The 20,126-nt window shown below is 40.2% G+C and overlaps 1 protein-coding gene across 1 annotated transcript in view; it reads right to left on the bottom strand.

Moving 5' to 3' along the window:
- Window positions 1-20,126, bottom strand: part of LOC121868015 — a 119,942-nt gene that overhangs the window by 7,294 nt on the left and 92,522 nt on the right. The window contains exons 2-12 of the mRNA XM_042368253.1: window positions 16,533-17,395; window positions 15,606-15,746; window positions 15,191-15,321; window positions 8,096-8,231; window positions 7,544-7,610; window positions 3,921-4,045; window positions 3,321-3,472; window positions 1,803-1,885; window positions 1,328-1,467; window positions 676-858; window positions 290-450 (exon numbers count right to left, since the gene is read on the bottom strand). Coding sequence (XP_042224187.1) covers window positions 290-450; window positions 676-858; window positions 1,328-1,467; window positions 1,803-1,885; window positions 3,321-3,472; window positions 3,921-4,045; window positions 7,544-7,610; window positions 8,096-8,231; window positions 15,191-15,321; window positions 15,606-15,746; window positions 16,533-17,395 — 2,182 coding nt within the window. The remainder of the gene's footprint in view (window positions 1-289; window positions 451-675; window positions 859-1,327; window positions 1,468-1,802; window positions 1,886-3,320; window positions 3,473-3,920; window positions 4,046-7,543; window positions 7,611-8,095; window positions 8,232-15,190; window positions 15,322-15,605; window positions 15,747-16,532; window positions 17,396-20,126) is intronic.

Here is a 20,126-nt window from a genome sequence, read left to right as displayed (position 1 = left end):
AGTGTGATATGTTGACAGTGTTTTGATATACTGTAGATGTGAGAACCTCATCAACATTCAATTACCATATAAGAGAACATGGTCATATAATAACCTGAAAATCCAGCTCATTGATAATGACAGCATCAGTGAAACCCACTCTTTAGATCATGACCTGTATTAATTGAAGACCTCAATGGAAAGCAATATTTTTACTCTTAATTTTCCTAGTTATATTCAAGCAGAAAGTGTTAGGATATTACAATACTGTTTACCTTTACAATAATCAAAGTTAAGTTTAAAGCATTACCTGCTGAGCAATCCCAAAAAGTAATAAACTCAAGTAGAATAATGATGACCAGAATGGTGAGATCTGCTGAGCCCCATTGGCAGCCAGGAGAGCTGGGAACAATTCTGTGGCCAGACGCAGACTCTGGTACCCACTCTGCTCCTCCGCTTCTGTTCTCTTCACTGAGGATTGAATATTATTTTTTTTTAGATTTTCATTAAGAAATGGGAGAATAATTCAATATCACTACAGGTATTAATTTAAATATTAATTACACTTAATCATGCATAACAACTAAAATTGCATACTGAATGTGAAATGTAATTGGAAGATAAAACAGTGTAAAAAAAAATTGAGTAAATACTGAATGATATGTATAAACAAACTGAAAAAAAGACAGATCATACCACTGCCAATTTTTGGTGGTCGTATTCTGATCCCTGCATAAAAGTTATCATGATACATGTACTCAGCAAGTCTCTGGGGTGGTAAGTTTCCCATGTGTGGATGCTTAAGAAAAGTTTCAAATACAGGCATCATTTTGTGTTGAACTTTCGATTCGGTCAGGAACTGCGCATTCTTCGCATTCTCTGCAAGGAAATTAAAATTCATTTTAGTGTTCTGGTGAAATGCAGACAGAAATACAGTACACTGCGATAAAATTTGGTATAATGATGCGATATTCCCCAGTTGGTATGTACAGTTGTGGACAAAATTCCCTGGACACTTGGCAGTACAATATCTGGTATGTAAGTACTGCGGATCATTACGGTAAGTGAGTGGGATTGGACTTTTAACATATTTCTCAGTTTTCCTTTTACAGTATTAAAGAGTTTTGTTTTTCATTTTGTGGTTTTGACATAATCTGTGATGAAAAGAAGCATTATTAGATATAAAAGCAATCATATTAATGTGACCCATAAGTAGATGTCAGATATTGTCAAGTGTTCTGGGAACTTTGTCTGCAACTGCATATAAATTACCATACACTTAAAGAGTCATTTGCTCCTGATATACCAGGATGAAACAAAACCTACCACCCCACAAAATACATCTTACCAAAAGAGGATGGTTTGTAGTGCAAGTTACTTTGGAGGAGCCCCGACACACACGATGAACCGGTGACAGCTGCCAGTACTAGCACCAGGGTTGTGATAACTGACACTATTGTTGTATCTCTGTATAGAGCATGACCTCTCCTGAAAATTAATTAAATTTATTTTTAACCGAATGCTGACATTAAAGTTTGCTCAGTACATTAGCCATTCTGTACCTCAACTTTGCTAGTGATAATTATATGGTCAAAATACAAATCCACAATTTTTTTTTTTTTTTTCAAGTACACTGTAAGGTACTGTACGGGACTGTATTGTAATTATCCAGTATCACATGTATGTAGCAATTTTATGAGACCAGAAGTATCTACCTAAATATTTTAGTACAGTACATACAAGTATTCTTAAAAAAATAAAAATAAAGAGGATCACCAAACCTACAACATATTGATGTTTAATGACATATACTGTAAACATACTTATTATGGGCTGCCATTTGCTGTAGAACTGCCCCGTGAAAACCCCAGACTAGGAACACTTCTCGACTAGCTGCCATCCATGACTGCAAGAACAAATTCCCTTTTAGTCCAAATCATAAGGACAGGAGTACAGTACAGATTTCAATACAGTATTCTATTAAGAAACTTGGGAAACATTAACAGGTAAATTCATATAGTTCCCTTCCTTACATGAATATTTTATTTAACTGTAATAGACATCTAAGTGTACAAATGTGCAATAATACATTTGAACCCGATCTGACAATATACTGTACAGAATTGAGGTACCTGTACTATAATGGGAACAAGACAGGAATAACACAACAAAATCATGACAGAGATTCTGAGGTTAGAAAAAAGTTGAATACTGTATATTATTTGAAGCTGTTACCAGACAATTCTGTAAGGTATTGTTTTTTGTTGAATGTGTAATAAACTTTTAAAAAACTAAGACAAGGGAGCTGCACCTACTTTTCTCTACAAAATTCCACGAATACAGAATCAGATCACAATTATGGATGGTGCTTGTTGCACAACAACTGTACAATACTGTACAATTTTATGTTCATTACAAAAGAACAGTATTAGGGCCAGGATAAGGACAAGAATATAAAGACAGGAATTATCTTAAAAATATAATCAACAATAGAAAAGGCTTTAGTCAGAACTTTAAGGTAGTAACAGTGACGTATTTTGAAACTGATTACAAGTATTAATAACACTGAACTAAACTACTGTATCTACCATTAAAATGGATGATCAAAAGCTTCAATCATTACAAATGAACCAAGACAAGACTTCTGTACAGTACTGTATTCAAACAATAGACTTCACATCAACTTGCTTCATAATCACAATATGACTAGTATTGTATTCATCACAGACAGTCTGGGTAAGGAGGTCTATAAATATATGTCAACCTAATATCTTATCACAAAGAATGAAGTTCACTACTGTATAGAAAATGGCTCAAATTACAATACTGGATTAACACTTTAGGTCTGTCTAGGATTATAATAATGGATGCCCCTTGAAGTCGAGGATGGTCAACCCTTGGGCCATCTAAGCGTGAATTTGTTTAAGGTGTAGGCGCTGTCATCAACACAACAACCACACGCTAAGTTAACAAGTTGTTTGACACAGTGTCAAGGAATAGTCCGAGAAGACCAGACAACTCGCCAACAGCACTGGCTAACCATTATGTATGAACACGATCCACAAATCGTTCAACAACATCCAGGACTCCAATTGCTGCTGGGTAGACAGAGGCAATTGGCATAAAGAAACTTGCCCAGAGTTTCACCCTGCCCAGGGATCAAACGTGGGTCCACTCGCTTGCGAGGCAAGTATGCGGACCGTTACAATCAGAGCTACACAGCTGTGCATGTTAAGTTTAAAAAGAGAAGTAGATGCACTACCACAAGTCCAGTATATGACCTTGTTACCAACACTATATTTAGTACAGTACTTTTCTATACAGCTACAAGAAATACTCACACGGCTGTTCATGAAAAATTCATTAAAGTTTGTGACATCATTGATGTAGAGATCATCTTTGGTCCAGGAAGCCAGGTAAAGACACACTACCAGGTAGCACAGTAGAGGCAAAAGAAACACTATGTAGCACACTTTTCCATATGACTGATTACCTGTGGAAATAAAAGAACACTGTTTCTGTTATGGTTTTAAGGCTGCAGTCTAGGGAGACCATAGGAATTTTTAAACTAAATTTTCATATTCACAACATTCATTATCTTATTTCAATTCATCACAAGTTCAAGACGACAGTATCTGCTGCTGAGTACAGCAGTACTGTATAATAATGTATACAGTGGTATATTTTATTTTGTTACAATATTTTGTACATGTACAGTGGTGTTTGCATAAATAAATACAGATCTGTATCTGTCCATGCAACAAGCATAGTTTAGACTCTCAGAAATCTTTCCCCAGTGCCTGGAAAAATTCCAGGGATGTACGATTTTTTCCTGGGATGAGAAAATTTGTCTCCATACCTGGAAATCTCTAAAGCCGGAAACCACTTTGCACCAATTATTCTGACTAATGGAGATACCATGTAAATATGAACCGGCTCACCTCTACTGAGAGCGATGAGGGTGATGATCCAGATGAGAGCAATGTTGAAGGCCATGTCAAACCTGAGCGAGCCTAACTCCTGTAGCCAAGATGACTCCCCCTCACCACGCTGAAGCACTTGTGAACTGTAATTAGACAAAAATAAATTTAGTTAAAGCAGCACAGTACAGGTGACTGTACTCCTATCTCATGATACAGTACAGTACATGTACTATACAATAATTGGATCATATGAAGATCTTCCCCCCCAAAGTATCCAACTGAAGATCCTCCCCCCCCCCAGGCTAGATCATATGAAGATCCTCCCCCCCAAGTAGGTTTGGGGGGGGAGGTTAGGTTAGGGGGGGGTGGATCTTCAGATGAGCGCGACTGGGCTTGATCATATGAAGATCCTCCCCCCCAAGTAGGTTTGGGGGGGAGGATCTTCATATGATCCCAATAATGTAGTGCAGTGGATTTCTCCCCTACAAACGCTGTTTGTCGCTGAGTAGCCGACCCCACCAATTCCCCAGTGTATGCCTCGTGGTCTAGGTCAACCAGCGCCGCCCACGGAGCGAGGGTCAACTATCTACCCATGCCTACCTCCGCTATAAAAGACCTGACCTCGTGGTGACCTCACTCTTCTTCTAGCTACAGCCGCAGCAAGCAACACCACCACCTCCGCCGCTGCCTGGCGGCCCTCGCTCCCGCTGGCGAGCATGGCAACCCACAAGCTGTCCTCCTCTGAGGACCCTCACCAACCAGCTCTCTCTACATCACGCTTGTAACCATGCTGCCTTCCCAGCACCAAGCTGCACTGTACATCCAATACAACATGTATACAGAGAGCACATTGTGAGTTTCCTTTCTCCATCCCATCCTGAGTGTGAACCAAACAACCCGCACCCCACAGTAGCACTGTATAGCATTTTGTGAACACTACTATTTTACAGTAATACAAGTATTATCAACAATAATAATAACAAGACCTGTAATAATAATAATAATAATAATAATAATAATAATAAAATCAGTATTGTACTCAGGTGTTTTTTGTACAGTACAAACAACCCTTTATCAGAAATTCCGAAAAGCTCTGAAAACTGATTTTTTTGTGAGCAAAACTTTTTTTTTTTCTACAGAAATCTCAAGATAGATCACTGGACCCACATCGGGGTTCAGATAGAATTTAATAGTAATAATAATTATTATAATAATTATTCATAGTAAATAAAAATTTAATAAAAATACACCAAAAAAAATAAATAATACTAATAATAATAGTAATAAAGAAATACATGAATGAAAAACGATCAAAAAGGAGAAACACCTAATTAAGACCTCCATGAATTATTATTATTATTATTATTATTATTATTATTATTATTATTATTATTATTTTTCGGTTCCCCCAGGCCCCATGTGGTCAGTGACTTGTGCCCGGGTGGGCTAATACACGTATATATATATATATATATATATATATATATATATATATATATATATATATATATATATATATATATATATATATATATATATATATATATATATATATATAAATAACTTAACCATTCTGAAAACCGAAAAATTCTGAAATCCGAAATGCCTCTGGCCCCAAAGATTTCGGATAAGGGATTGTCAACCTGTAAAAGGTAATTACTATTGACCTCTGTATACCTCCTAATATCAAGTGCACATGGCCTCAAGATGCCCATATTAGGTACTTTTACCTTTATCCTCTTCACCACTGATCGGCTTGTTAGCCGCTTGGGCGATCGGTCACTCGGTCACGTCTCTGTTACACACTGTTGGCAAGTACTGGGCATGCACTGTCTCCTGAATGTATTTGAACCTGCTCCAGTGCTTGTCAAGTCTGGTTTTGAAAGAACTCACACTCAGTGCCATAACAACACTCTCTGGCAGATTGTTCAAAGAGTTCACAACTCTCACTCCGAAAAAGTTACTCCTCAGTTTTCTGGGCTTGCTGCTTCATCGACCTTGAGCTGTGACCTTTCACGGGGCAAACGTCTGCCACCTCCAGGTAAGGACACTCAACTGAGTAGTGCCCTTTAAGATGTTTATACACCTCAATTAGGTCCCCCGTGTCCGTCCGTAGTATATGCTAGGCAATTTCAGGCGCTGTAATTTCTCAGGGTAGCTGAGGTGCCGACATTTTCAATCAATTGACAGTCCCTAGCCTATCATCAGGGACCAGACGGAGTGACTACTCTAGGCGGGGAAGCACCTCACTCTTGAAGATCGTTACAAGATATCCGAACTAAACAATGAAAATATAGTAAGAAAATATCCATCAAAACAAAATTGGCTGCACTGGGAAAGTCGTCAATATTATCCAAAAATTTAATATGCTCCATAATCTAATTTTCATAAAATATTGTCTTGGCTGTAAGTTCTGTAACCATGCTTAGTTGGGGTTTCAGAGTTGGTGCCGAGGAATTAGTCACACTCACAACCATTAACGTATAGAATTAATCTACTGATGAACACCTATATTTGAAATTCTCTATTATTCTGGGAAAAAAATTGAAATAATGAAATGGATTCACGAGCCGAGTCATGCAATGCTCGCCTTAACTCACCTAAATCACGCGATTACCATTTTGAGCTAATTCTGTAATTACTACTGTACATCTCTTCACTTTTTTTTAACTACATTGGTACAAAAAACTACATATACCACAGTAATTAACGGGAGTATTAACTGTGGAGATTAGGCAGTGTATTTAGGCCATTCTGCTTTCATATTTTTTTAGCCGAGTTAATGAACAGTGTGGTGTAATATGGGGATTTTCATCATATCTCCAGGTTAAAGTAATTCCAGTAACGGGAAAAAACGCAGAAACTGTTGAATGAATGCCATACTTAATTATCTCTTACAAATGATAACGATTATGTAACACGTGGCTTATTAAAATCACTATTATTAGATGCGGTGATTTTTTTTGGCGTAGAAACACGTTTTTTAACTAATTTGTATTATGTCAATATTTAGGAAAAGACACTTTCACTATTAATTCACGCTGAGTTAGTTACTAATAAAGTGAAAAGCCATGTAAAAAATCACTATTATTAGATGCGGTGATTTTTTTTGGCGTAGAAACACGTTTTTTAACTAATTTGTATTATGTCAATATTTAGGAAAAGACACTTTCACTATTAATTCACGCTGAGTTAGTTACTAATAAAGTGAAAAGCCATGTAAAATTTATTTTATTTTTAAATAAATAAGTTGTCAATTGAAATATGATCTTCTATTTTTCTAATTTAATTTTAACTTTTCATTTCACCAATTATCAGCTTACGAGACGTTCGGGCTGTCAATCTGCCCTTTGTTACTTTGTTATGGCCTTTATTGTCCAGTGTTTAGTACAGGAGGAAAACAAAGTACCCGGAAGACGCTGTTTGGTTGTGTCACACTGGATAAAACAACCTTCTCACATCTGTCTCGAGTCAGGACTCGAACCCACGGTAAAGTTTGAGAGGTACGATCAAATGAAAGGTATTATTATTATTACGAGATGAGTATCAAGCTAGGATTTTCGCTTATGCAGTTTTAAAGTCACACAATGAATACATACAATAAAATTAGACACTAAAACGGTTAATACGTCTTTACTTACTTGAAATATTTTGGAACTCCCTCGATGATGATGGTACTGAAGTTGTTGAACACTGAACAGTTCACCACTGCTCAGGGAGAGAGGGAGGGAGACATTTTAACTCACTCATTACGTGTTAAAAGTTGGAATATATTCCACGTCTGTCTCTCTACCTCACAGCTCAGTCACAACACTACAGAGAACATTCCTCACAGCTCACTTATGACCTCACAGTTCATTCATAACATTTCAAAGGCCGTACCTCACTATTTACACATCTTCCCTAGTCACTCATACCTCTCTCACACCCCCCCCCCTCACTACCCACAACTCCCCATCTCACTATCCACAACTCCCTCACACCCTCACAATTCCTCCTCACTAACCACTACTCGCATACACACACCTCTCCCCTCACTACCACACATACTCACAAATCTCCCCTCACTACTCCCTAACAACTCTCACACACACACACACAACTTCCCCCTCACTATCCACAATTCCCTCACACACTCATAACTCCCCCCTCATTATCCACAACTTCCTCACAACTCTCGCCTCAATACTCACGGCGACAGTCGGCCCATCTGAACATGTTGTTATGGGTGATGAAGGAATCTCGAAAGAAGATGAAAAGCCAGGCGATGGGCACACAGCAGTAGAGCCCCACCAGCACTTGTGCCACCAAGATACTGTAACCCACACCCTGCAGTAGGAAGATGATACAGGAATACAGCGAGGATTTACACTAGATCATACAAGATAATAATTAATCAATAAATAATGAAAAACAGATCGTACAGTTAATCAATGAATAATAAAAAAATAGGTATACCAATTTTACCATATCCTCCCCGCCGCTTGTCAGGGTACGATAATTGCATAACCAAGCTATACTGACGTCAAAACTGCCCTTTGATTCTATCGAAAAAGATACGGTCTGTTGGTCTCAAATCAGGAAAGAAAATGATGCTCGAAACTATGAGATTCCGTTGTGTGACTTTACTCCCAAGAAAGTGAGGTGGTAAGAGAAAGGAGGCGGAGATTAAGAGAATTCTCCTCCATACTTATCCCACGATGCTATTCTGCTGTACGCTCAAGCAAGTCATGTTGGCTCAGAATCAAATGTTTAGAAGCAAATCACTCTACACGAGGGACTACTGTAGAGGAAAATTAGTTATCAAACACATGAGGATACTGTGATTGTATCTAAGTAATCAGAGACATGAGATTCCAGTCATCAAATCTCAGTGCACAGATAATATAAGCATACCGCTTATCATTCGCAACAGAGGCATTCACTTTTTCCTACGTTTCTATTCATCAAGCAGACATAATCGATAGACTCACCTCTAACTCGTAAATTATATAGCGATAAAGTGAGACAGATGCGTGAAAGTTCTGCTTTTAATTGAATGGTACCGCCATGATGTCGTGTAAAGCGGGGACACTCAGCCACACTTTCCTATCAAAACCTCTCCCTCTAAGCTACAAATTTAAGTCCAAATTGGTTTACCACCCACTTTCTCCTTTCTACCCATTAACCGTAATCCTCTCTCAATTTCTCTCGTTATCTAATACTTGGGTTTGATATTTTTTTTTTCAATTTCCTCGTGTCTGTTTTGACGTTTGCACTCTTCAAGTCTTCTTTGGCTCGACATCCCGACTCAGAACAGACTATTTATTACTAGATAATAATTTGATGGTGATCTGAATAAACAAGTCTGATATCTTCGTCCACAATAAACACGCAAATAATTAAGTAAATAAACATTTAAAAATATTTACTTCCATATCAACAACCCACTCCGGACCTTGGTTGGCTTGACAATCATCTCTCGACAGGTTTCAGAGGTTTGGTTAACTATAGGGTAAATTATGTTTGGAAATGGGATAAATATAAGTATGTTTACACGATGTTACGTTAAGTTAGGTTTGCTTACTTCTAGATTAAGTTAGGTTACGAATGGTCAGATTAAGGCTATTCCTGTCATATCCAACCCTCTCTCATTTATGTATTTCTCCCTCTTCACCTGTTTCTTCCTCCTTAATCCCTGTATGGTTTTCTCTTTATCTCTCGGCTACCTCACTGTTATTTCTCTATTCTTATCGTCTTCTCCTTTCCTCGTATTTCATCACTACCTCATGTCTCCCCATCGCCCCCCCATTAACACTACCCCATTATTCTTTCCTTCCTCCGCATCAACTAATTTCCCTCCCCCTTTCATTTTCACCAATTAATTTTTACACACACACACACAGACACACACACACAAATGGGTTAACAGATGGAAAGCAGTTAAATATGATTCTAATTGTGACGCGTCGACAAGTAGAAGAGGAACACGAATGGTGCCACACAACAACGCTTTATAAAGGCCTGAGACAAGATTTATAAAAATAAATAAAAAATAAATAAAAAAATTAAATTTCAGTTCAAAATCGCTGTGATTCCTAGCACTTCAGATAAAATTACATGGCTCCTATTGACGGTATTAGACACCAGATAAAACCCATGGTCGTTGTCAGCCAGCGTGATGGTATACTACACTGCCAATCTGTTGTCTCATTAGTGCAGTAAATCGATATTGGAGACGCACGCGATGATCTCTACTAGCGCCCTCCCCCCCCTCCACAATCCATCCCAATTTTCTTTCTCCATCAGTCAACTTCTCTCCCTTTCTCTGTCAACCTCTTTCGCTCTATACCAGTCAACCATTCTATCTATATCTCTCTCTCTCTCTCTCTCTCTCTCTCTCTCTCTCTCTCTCTCTCTCTCTCCTTCGTGTTGTTCCTGTAGGTTGCATTCCAGTGATTGTTTGTTAACTCCGCCTCACGCTCCAGCCTCAACACCCTCCCCCTCCCAACCAACGACCCCCAGTGATCACCCACGAATGACTGTCACGACTCAAACAGAGGATCAGCTTCACGATATAGAGAATCAGCTTAACGATACAGAGGATCAGTTTAACGATACATAGGGTCGACTTAAAGATTGAGATCGTCAGCTTAACGATATAGAGAATCAGCTTAATGATACAGAGGGTCAGCTTAAAGACTGATATTGCCAGCTTATCGACAGAATCAGCTTAACGACACTACCAGATGATCAGCTTAACGACACATCAACAGCGCATATTCTTCTTTCTTTTCACTTTGTTTTATTCTTTCCCTTATGTCCTCTCCCTTAATTTCTTCACAATAACATAAGAACATAAGAAAACAATTAATAGTCACTTCTTTGTTTTTGTGTTTCTCTTATTTTGATATTTTTTAAGGGTTTTATAAGGTCAAAGGTCAAACACCCTCAAGAAAGTATATTTTGATCTGATATTTAATAATATTTTCACGGTCAAACAGTGAGGGTCGTTCACACAGTTCAAAGTTAAAAAAAAAGTAAAAATTTTGGAGGGTTCAGATACAGCCCACCCGTCATATATAGGGGTAGGGGGGTGAAGCTACTCGGAATCTATATTTTTTTGAGAGGGGGGGGGGGGTCACACCAATGAAACTGCTACTCCTGTTGTCTCGGTATGGTTAACAAAATCCTCCTTCGTGTGTTGTGTCATATTGTCTCACAAAATCGTAAATAAACTTTTTGTAACAAGTGTACAAGACAAAACGCTTTTTCATTTCAGAACAGAACTCTCTTTCTCAACAAGTATACTCGTATATCCTTGTCTTAATATTTAAGTGGATATAAACATTCTTTCTCTCTTTTCTATCTTTAGAAATGAATATTCCTCATTTTCTTCTCTCTTGAAACCTGTTCTATTTCATTCTACTAAATACTCAATCAAATAGCCCATCTCTATCACGAGAGAGACACATCTCAAGAATCAATCCAACTTTCACGCGGAGAGAAGATCTGACGTAACATATAATTAGACTTCTAAGTTTCTCCAGCTTTCAAAACAAATATAAATCCTATTAGAGTTGTATGCACATGTGCAAACGGCAGCCGTGAGACGTCTGCTATCACGCCTCGCTAATCCGACTAGAGTCACGAACGCCTTGGTTCTCGCTAATGGTCGTGTTTACAGTTGGCGCCACCATCCTGGTTACGCCAATGGGGGACTGTCGGCTTTGGGCGCTCACCGGAACTGTGTGTAAGGCTGTCGGCAGCTGTCTGTCAGTCTGTCGGTCTTTGTGGCAAGTGTTGTAGGTATATTGTTTTAAGATGCACTGGCACGCTCATTATACACACGTGCATATGTCCCTTTTATATTGAGAAATAACTTTCCCTTTATATATATATCTATCAGAAACACATACACACCGATGATTCCTTACCCCCCCCCACCTCTTTCTTTCCTCTTACACAGAGCCTCTCTCTCTCAAGCATTCTCTCGCTTACTCTAACTCAACCTCTCTCATACTCTCATTCTCTCACAGCCCATCTCTCAATTACTCACAGCTTCTCTCTCTACCTCTCAATCTCTTAAAGCCAATCTCTCACCTTTCTATATCTCAAAGCTGGTCTCTCACTCACTCTATATGTCAAAGCTTCTATTTCTCTTTCACTCTCTCTATATTTCTCACAGTCTCTCACTCACACACAAACTCTCTCTCTCTATCTCTTACTCAATCTCTCACAACTTTCTTTGTCTCTCCCCCAATCTTAGCCCCCCCGGGAGTGACAGGTGTGTAGGAGAACACAGACCATCTAGGCAGGTAAATATTTGAAGGGGTCTTAACCTTGGTGAGGTGTGGTGGTCTGCTCGCCTCACCCGTCATCCTCAATACCCAGTGACTTGCTTCCTTCCCTCTCCCTCACCTCCACCCCCCTTCCCTCACCTCCCCCCCATTCAGTCATCTCCTCCCTTCAATACTCAGTGACTTGCTTCCTATCTTCATCACTCAACTCCACCCTCATCATTCACTTCCACCCTCATCACTCAACTCCACCCTCATCACTCACTTCCATCCTCATCAGTCAACGAATCAAGACTCGAATTTTCCAAACTTAATTCCGGTTGTTTCGTTTACTTAGTTAGGGTGTGGTAGGGTTAGGTAGGGTTAGGTTAGGTTCAGGTGAGTATGGCATAGAGTATAAATAAGTAGAATGTGTTGTTGATGGATGGATGGTGTGTGTGTGTGTGTGTGTGTGTGTGTGTGTGTTTTACAGTTGATTGAAAATTCCCTGTGTACCCACTTTACTCAACGATACAGGAGAGTTATTTTACCTTGTTCAACTAAATAACAACTCTAGGTACACAGGGACTTTTCGACCAGCCAGCACTGTAGATAGAGACGTAGTAACTTCTCACATTGTAAACTTCTTAATACCAAGTTTCCATCATTTTCCTCTTCCTTTACGTTCATGTCTATATAATTGTTTTTTTTTTTTTCATCTGCTAACTTCCGCACCTTTCACTTCCTCTAACTATTGCACATGACTATCTCGTTGAGGAGCGTGGGTAAAGGGCAGGGTGAGAGGTGAGGTGAGGGTGTTGTAGAAGGCACTTGCTATACTATAATGAGGTGGTGATGGGAGTGAAGAAGGAAGGTCTTATTCAATTCCCGTTTAGTTTCCTAGGCAATACCCTGACATAGCTGGTTCAGTTAAGTTCCTATAATTTCTCTCTCTAATCATTTCTAAATTCGGTCAACGATTCGTCCGTCAGTTTACTATACGTACAGTATTGCCAGTTCACCAAGACGCCATGGCATGTAGAGGCTGTTTACAAAGTCCATAGTTGTTTTTTTTTCGTTTACAGAATTACAGGACCGAGTTACACACATCATAAAGGATGTTCTGTACTAAATAATTTTCTGGGTATTACTGTAGTCTTCACCATGTCCGCTGTAACCTAGACTTGCAGATATGGTAAATAATATAGCGTTGTGCATAAAACTACGAGTACAATCCTATGTTCTATGTGTGTAACTTCCTCAGGGGATAGTATTGACAGACATCAAGGAACATCAAGGGACTTTGTAAACACCCTTTACACACAGTTCACACGAAGCGAAATCAAACGGACGTGAACATGAGAACGTGAACTGTGTCAATAAGCCACCGTTGACGAACCAACTGACCGTATTAACTGGTGATCACGCTGTACTGCTCATTACAGCGCCAGTGTTTGGTTAGAAGATGAGAGTTCATACTTCTCATCAGAAGCCATTCCGCGGACAAATCAGCAATGGTCTGAACTTTTGAATAATTAAGGAATGAGAATCCGATAAAAAGGGCAACAGAATCGACATAAAGGTCTGAGTAAATAATAGTGTATAAATAATATATAAAGAAAGAAAGAAAGAATCGGTGTGAGCACAATAGTAAATATTTCAAATTTTCTAACACCCTCTCTAAAGTGCTAATGCCTTGAAATGATTTGCATTTTGAATCCATATATTTAACAATATTTTAGATAATAACAGGTCTGCTTACCAATTGTGAACACATTTAGTTTGAATTTTCTATGAACCAATCAGTTATTAGTACAGAAGAAGGGTGTGGCTTATGGGGCCAGGTTAACGCGGAAATAGTATAGGGTGTGGTAAGGCCGCTACAACCTGGGTGACTACACTTGACTTTTGAGACACCCAGTCAGGTAAGACCCTTATTAACACTACAGACTCATCAATTCACAGCTGCTATCTGGAGTGGGCGGACATTTCCTCACGGGTCTATTGAATACTATTTTATATGGATTAAATTAAGATAACAATGGCATTAGTTTTGGAGGTAATGAAGCCATGGAGAGGTTGGGTTGGGTTTATGCTGAGCCAATGTGTGACCAGGAGGACTGTGGTTGTGAGTGAGCTACCACAAGGACTGGTATTATGGTACCGAGTGACGAGGAAAAACGTCGCTGTGAAAGACAATATAAAATACACCCAGAGGCGGAATGCTAATGGGGTGATGAGGTTGTAGCTCCAGGCTCACAAGAAAAAAATAGGCCCACAAAATTCGTTACAAAAATATAAACACTTTCTCTAATAGATCTATTAGACTAGCACAAAATAGCCAGTCCGGTCGCCACTGGCAATAAAAAATCCTGGCGGGCGAGTTGAAACATTAAAGAGGTTTTCCGGCTGGCGATCATCATTTTAGATCTAATTACTGTTTTTATTTTGCGCCACTGACGTTCAAATTTACCGTCTTGGACAAGAGAGCATTCCCGCCTGTGATTGGCAAATAGGAGAAGACTGTTCGAGCTGTAATTGGCTCTTGATGACATAAGTTTGTTGCTATTGGCCAAGGTATTAAGGTTTGGAGCTTCTCAGTCTCTGGGAGTTTGTTTACGGTCTTTCAGCTGAGAGTTAGTGTCTGATTTTCGAGTGATAAAATACTTATAAAATAGAAGTTTATAGTTATCATCATTATTATTGTATCAATTAAACAGATCGACACACGAGGTATCCCGGCACTTGTTTCCTTATCTGTAATAATAATAATAATAATAATAATAATAATAATAATAATAATAATAATAATAATAATAATAATAATAATAACAGCGACCAAGAGAACTACTGTCAACAAAGCTGTCAGTTCAGTTTAATAACCCTTTAAGCTTAAAGTCTACTACAACCAAACTTAAATAATCTAAGCTTCTTGTGGTTAACTTGACTGTCCGTGTGTCTATCTATCTGTCAAAACATCAATCTATCTGTTTGTCTGCCTGTCTATCCATCCACCTGTCTCTCTCTTACCTGGAATATAGGTGAGATCCTCCACATGTCGACCACACCGGCCCCCAGGTACTGCCCAACCGTCATGTGGAAGGTCATCAGAGGCAGTCCCAGCACCATCGACACCACCACCCACTGTACCACGAACGGCCCTGAGTGAGAGAGATTATTAGATAGATAAGAGAGAAAGGGGTGGGACATAGAAAAAGAGACAGATAGATAAACATTCAGTACATAGAGATTGAGAGTTTATTAACATTATGAAAGACTCTACATAGTAATAATCAAATTAGTATTATAAACGACTCTGTAAAGACGTCATCACAGAGCTATCACTCAGGATAAAATATCACAACAATAATAATATCAGCAACAATAACATCATCAACAAAAACATCAACATCATCAACAACAACAACATGTACCAAAAACTCACATCCAAACCTGGCTCCGAGGACCGCGAACCTTGAGATGTTGAAGGTGGTGACGGTGACGGCGAGAGAGGCCATCAGCCCTGAGTGTGAGTGACCCCACGTCCCTCCCTGTAGCCGAGCACGTTCACCCTCCACGCCTATACCTGGCCACGAGGAGGAGGAGAGAGCTAAAACATAGGGTAAATAATGATAAGTCTAAGCTGAGGAGGAGGAAGAAGGGGAGGGCAACTGGTTAAAATCAAGACAAAACATGGTGGAATAATTAACAGGCCGAGATGACGTACTATTTTATCCGCCACACGATAAAAAACTGAAGCCAATTAGGGCCAAACTAAAGTACACAATGACTAAATGAATTACGTGTAGATTAGAGATTAGGCACCTATTGCACCTAATGATTAAATAACCTAAAGTTACCTGGAGGAGTTAAGGTTAGATTAGGTTAGCGTTAAGGTGTTCAATCATCAGGAGGAAATAAGCTGGGGTGTCTGATGTTCGTGTGATCCGAAGACATTTACAAAATCTATAAGCCTGTTTCACACCCTCTATACCTGACCCCCCCACCCCAAACAGGTCCGACTCTTTGTAGTATTGGACACGGATTTCTGGTTAAGTAATCGAATGTAAATAATATAATCTTGCTGACGTCATTACATTACCCAAATATTAAATGGCTGACCAACTTGTGTCTTGCATCATTGACTTGAACCGCTTGACGTGGATAAACAATTCTGAATGATAGTTTTATATTTCACTGGTGACTTGCTGCTCACTGGATCGATCAAAGAATATATTTTACTATTAACACCTATGTCAATGTGTGAATTTGTTGAAGGGAAAATATAATAATGATATAAAGATTTACGAGGGAGTCATGGAAGAGGAGAGGTGAACACTGACAAACACAAGGAACACACAAAGAAACTGACCTGCAAAGGCATTCCTTCTTGGGCTCTGGGTACCACTGTTGTTAGTTCTGTTGGCTCCTCCTCCACTGTTGTTTCTGTTGCTTCCTTCACTACCATTATTGTTTCTGTTACTTCCTTCACTGCTGTTATTGTTTCTGTTGCTTCCTTCACTGCTGTTATTGTTTCTGTTGCTTTCCTCACTGAGGCTGGTGACGCTACTGTTTCTGTGGTGACCGTCGCTGGTGTTGCTGGTCACCTCACTGTTGCCTCGGGTACTCATGTCGCTGCTGCTGTTGTTACCGAGGCTGTTGCTAGTCCTGCTCACCCCCTCGGCACTGTTGCTCTCGCTGTTCCTGTGGCCTCCCTCAGTACCGGAACTGCTGTCGGGTACGTCACTACTACTGCTGCTGCTACTGTTGTTGTTGGCATTACTGTCATTGTTATTACTGCTACTGTTATTGTTATTGTTGTTAGTGACGTTGGGAACGTGATCAGATCTATGACGGTTTCTCCTCTCTGTCGCTCCTCTCTCTCTTCCTCCTCCTCCATCTGGTGAGGTACTGGCAGTCTGGGTAGGGAAGGTACTGCTATGACGACGAGCGAGTTGACTACGGGAGGTAAAACAGGGACGAGGGATAGTAGTTGTAGTCGGGGGCATGTCTAGGATGGGTGGGGCACTGGGGGCATATGACTCAGTTTCTAAGCTCCTAGGACCACTGGGGAGATACCCGCCCACCTCCACCTCGAGACTCAAGGGCGCCGTGGGTGTAATGGGTTCGGAGGATGGGTCGTACCGCCCCATGGTGTGCCCCCGGTGATGTCTGGAGCGACGTCGACGGCCCCCAGGACCCGCTTCGTCAGGTAGCCGCGTCACGTCATGGTCACTGTGGGAGGGAGAGGAAGATGTCTGGTTAGGTCGACTCTCATAACCTCACAATAATACACAGTTAATACATTCACTTGAAGTCATCAACATTACGACACAGTCACTGACATTATTGTTCCTGTAATTTATATTTCAACCTATAATAATAATAAAACAATAATATAAATAGTTTTTGATAATACAATCACATAGATAATCCAGAGCCTTAATTCCATAATCCACACTATACACCAAAACCCACACCGTCTTCCTGTAGTTTCCTCACAACATTCCTGTGGTTCAATTTTATATTTCTACTGAAGATCTTCTTGGTTACAATATAAATAAATCGGCTTTTGGCTCATGTTGGTGTGTGTGTGTGTGTGTGTGTGTGAGTGAGTGTGTACAGGTAAGTGAGTGCATGCGTATATATAAGTGTGTGAGTATATGTATACGTGTATGAGTTGATGAGAGAGCGTGTGTATGTATATTTTTGCACGTCCATGTATATATATGCGTTTGTAAGAGCGGACAAGCCAGGGGGGTCTACGGTATGCGGGCCTGACAATGTGTCTCTGTGACCACCAGTTAGCTTATCAAGGCCGGGGCGTGACCCTTAAGTGCCCGGAGGAGGAGGAGGAGGTAGGTAGAAGAAGGAAGAGGAGGTAGAAGAAGGAAGAGGAAGTAGGTAGAAGAAGGAAGAGGAAGTAGGTAGAAAGAGGAGGAGGTAGAAGAAGAAGAGACGAAAAAATTAGACAGGTTAGTAAATTTCTATTTTTGGAGAAACACTTTTAAAAAATTATTATCCACACACCACACCATAGCCACACCACCATCATACCATATCCAAACACCACACCACTGCCACTACTGCTAGATCACACCATAACCACACATCACACCACCACCACATTATATCAAAACACCACTCCACTACCAGATCACTACCACACCATATCTTTAGCCCAACATACACCCTTCCCCCACCACCCCTCTCAACCCCACTCCCTCCCCACTCTGAAGTCTTGACAGGCAGGGAAGGATAAGGCTCTTGAGTGGTCTGAGTGGGTCTTCTGACTGGTTGAAAGAGCCTCGGGTGATGAGTGGGGATTGGGTGGGGGGGGACAAGATGTTGAGGTAGTCTACTGTATGATCATCATTAATCATCATTATTATCGTCATCACTATTAATGTTATCTTCATTATCATAATCACTGTCATCATCATCATCATAGACAGAGGCCAGACACAGCATTAATAAACTATTTTATTTACCTTATGTAACAAGAGACACAAAATGGACAATGGCTTCTCAGAAATGATCTTAGGAGGGGTCAGGAGGGAGTTGAAGGAGGTCATCAGAGGTCAGGTGCAGGAGTGGATTGACCTGTGACCCCCACCCTCCTTTTGCTGCTGCCACACAGGCGATCGGGTCAAGTCAAAAGGTCAATTGAGTGAGTGGCGGAAGGGGGAGGGGTGATGCTTGTGGTGAGGGATCTCTCTCTCTCTCTCTCTCTCTCTCTCTCTCTCTCTTAGTCCTTAAGGGGTTAAGTCACCGATGGTTAAACTAACTTCCGTAGAGCGTTAAGACAATCCATAAAGGGTTAAACCATCATCCTGTCAAGAAGCCATGAGCCCCTAGGTGAAGCCATTAACCTCTCAGTGAAGCCATAAACCCCGAATTGAAGCTATTAACCTCTAAGTGAAGCCATTAACCTCAAAGTGAAGCCATTAACCTCTAAGTGAAGCCATGACCCTAAGTGAAGCCAGACGTGACCAGCTGTGAGGTAAGGACAGAGCATCTTTGACAGGGGGGGGGGCGCCTGCTGACTGCTCGAGTCTTGAGACGAATATAATCTTGTGTGTGTGTGTGTGTGTTACCTCCCTGTCTGTTCTGTTCTATGTGTCCTTGTTTGTCGTTTTTTATGTATTTTTTACCTTTACTTATACAAAAAAATATGAAACAATCACACATATACCTGAAAGAAGTACTCATTATATACAGACGCCCACACGCCCCCACGTCTGCACACCCACCACGCATCAACTCCCTGTCATCTAAGGCGTGGCTCAGAGGTGCAGGTGAGCTGAATACGTGTGCTGCAAGATCAGTTCAAAGATCCTCACTTTTCAGTTTAGTTAGTTTTTGGTAGAGCCACACACACACACACACACACACACACACACACACACACACACACACACACACACACACACACACACACACACACACACACACACACACACACACACACACACACACAACACCTTACCACAACACTCCACCACCACACAACACATCACGCCACAACGCATCACAACACCCCGTACAAGAGGTTTTGGTCACTTACCAGTATAAACAGATACACACACCTAGACGGTAAAACCCTGAGCAGTATAATTTATCGTGTGTATTTTTTTTTTTAGTTTACCAAATTTATTGACAAAGCTTGTAGTACAGTTTGCCTATTATGAGTAATTCAGTCAGGTCTTGACACTGAGGGTGGCATCACTTCTCACTGCCACGCAGGACAGAGGTTCATACACAAAGGAATAGATCTTATTCATTAACAGTATATAGGTAATCTTGCCGTAGCTCTCACGGGTACGTAAGACGGTTCTTTACTGAGGTGGTTTATGGCCTCGTAACTCCTGCTATAAAACACTTCTCAGCTGGTAACTTAACCTCTGAACATTATTATTAAACACTAGACCAACTTGTTAACTCACGGTCAATGTTGATACTTGGA

Source organism: Homarus americanus, unplaced genomic scaffold, assembly GCF_018991925.1.
Source record: "Homarus americanus isolate GMGI-L3 unplaced genomic scaffold, GMGI_Hamer_2.0 scaffold37032, whole genome shotgun sequence".
In the NCBI taxonomy this organism is placed as follows: Eukaryota; Metazoa; Arthropoda; class Malacostraca; order Decapoda; family Nephropidae; genus Homarus; species Homarus americanus.
The sequence above is the reverse complement of the archived record's forward strand: the minus strand, read 5'-3'. Positions and strand labels throughout refer to the sequence as shown.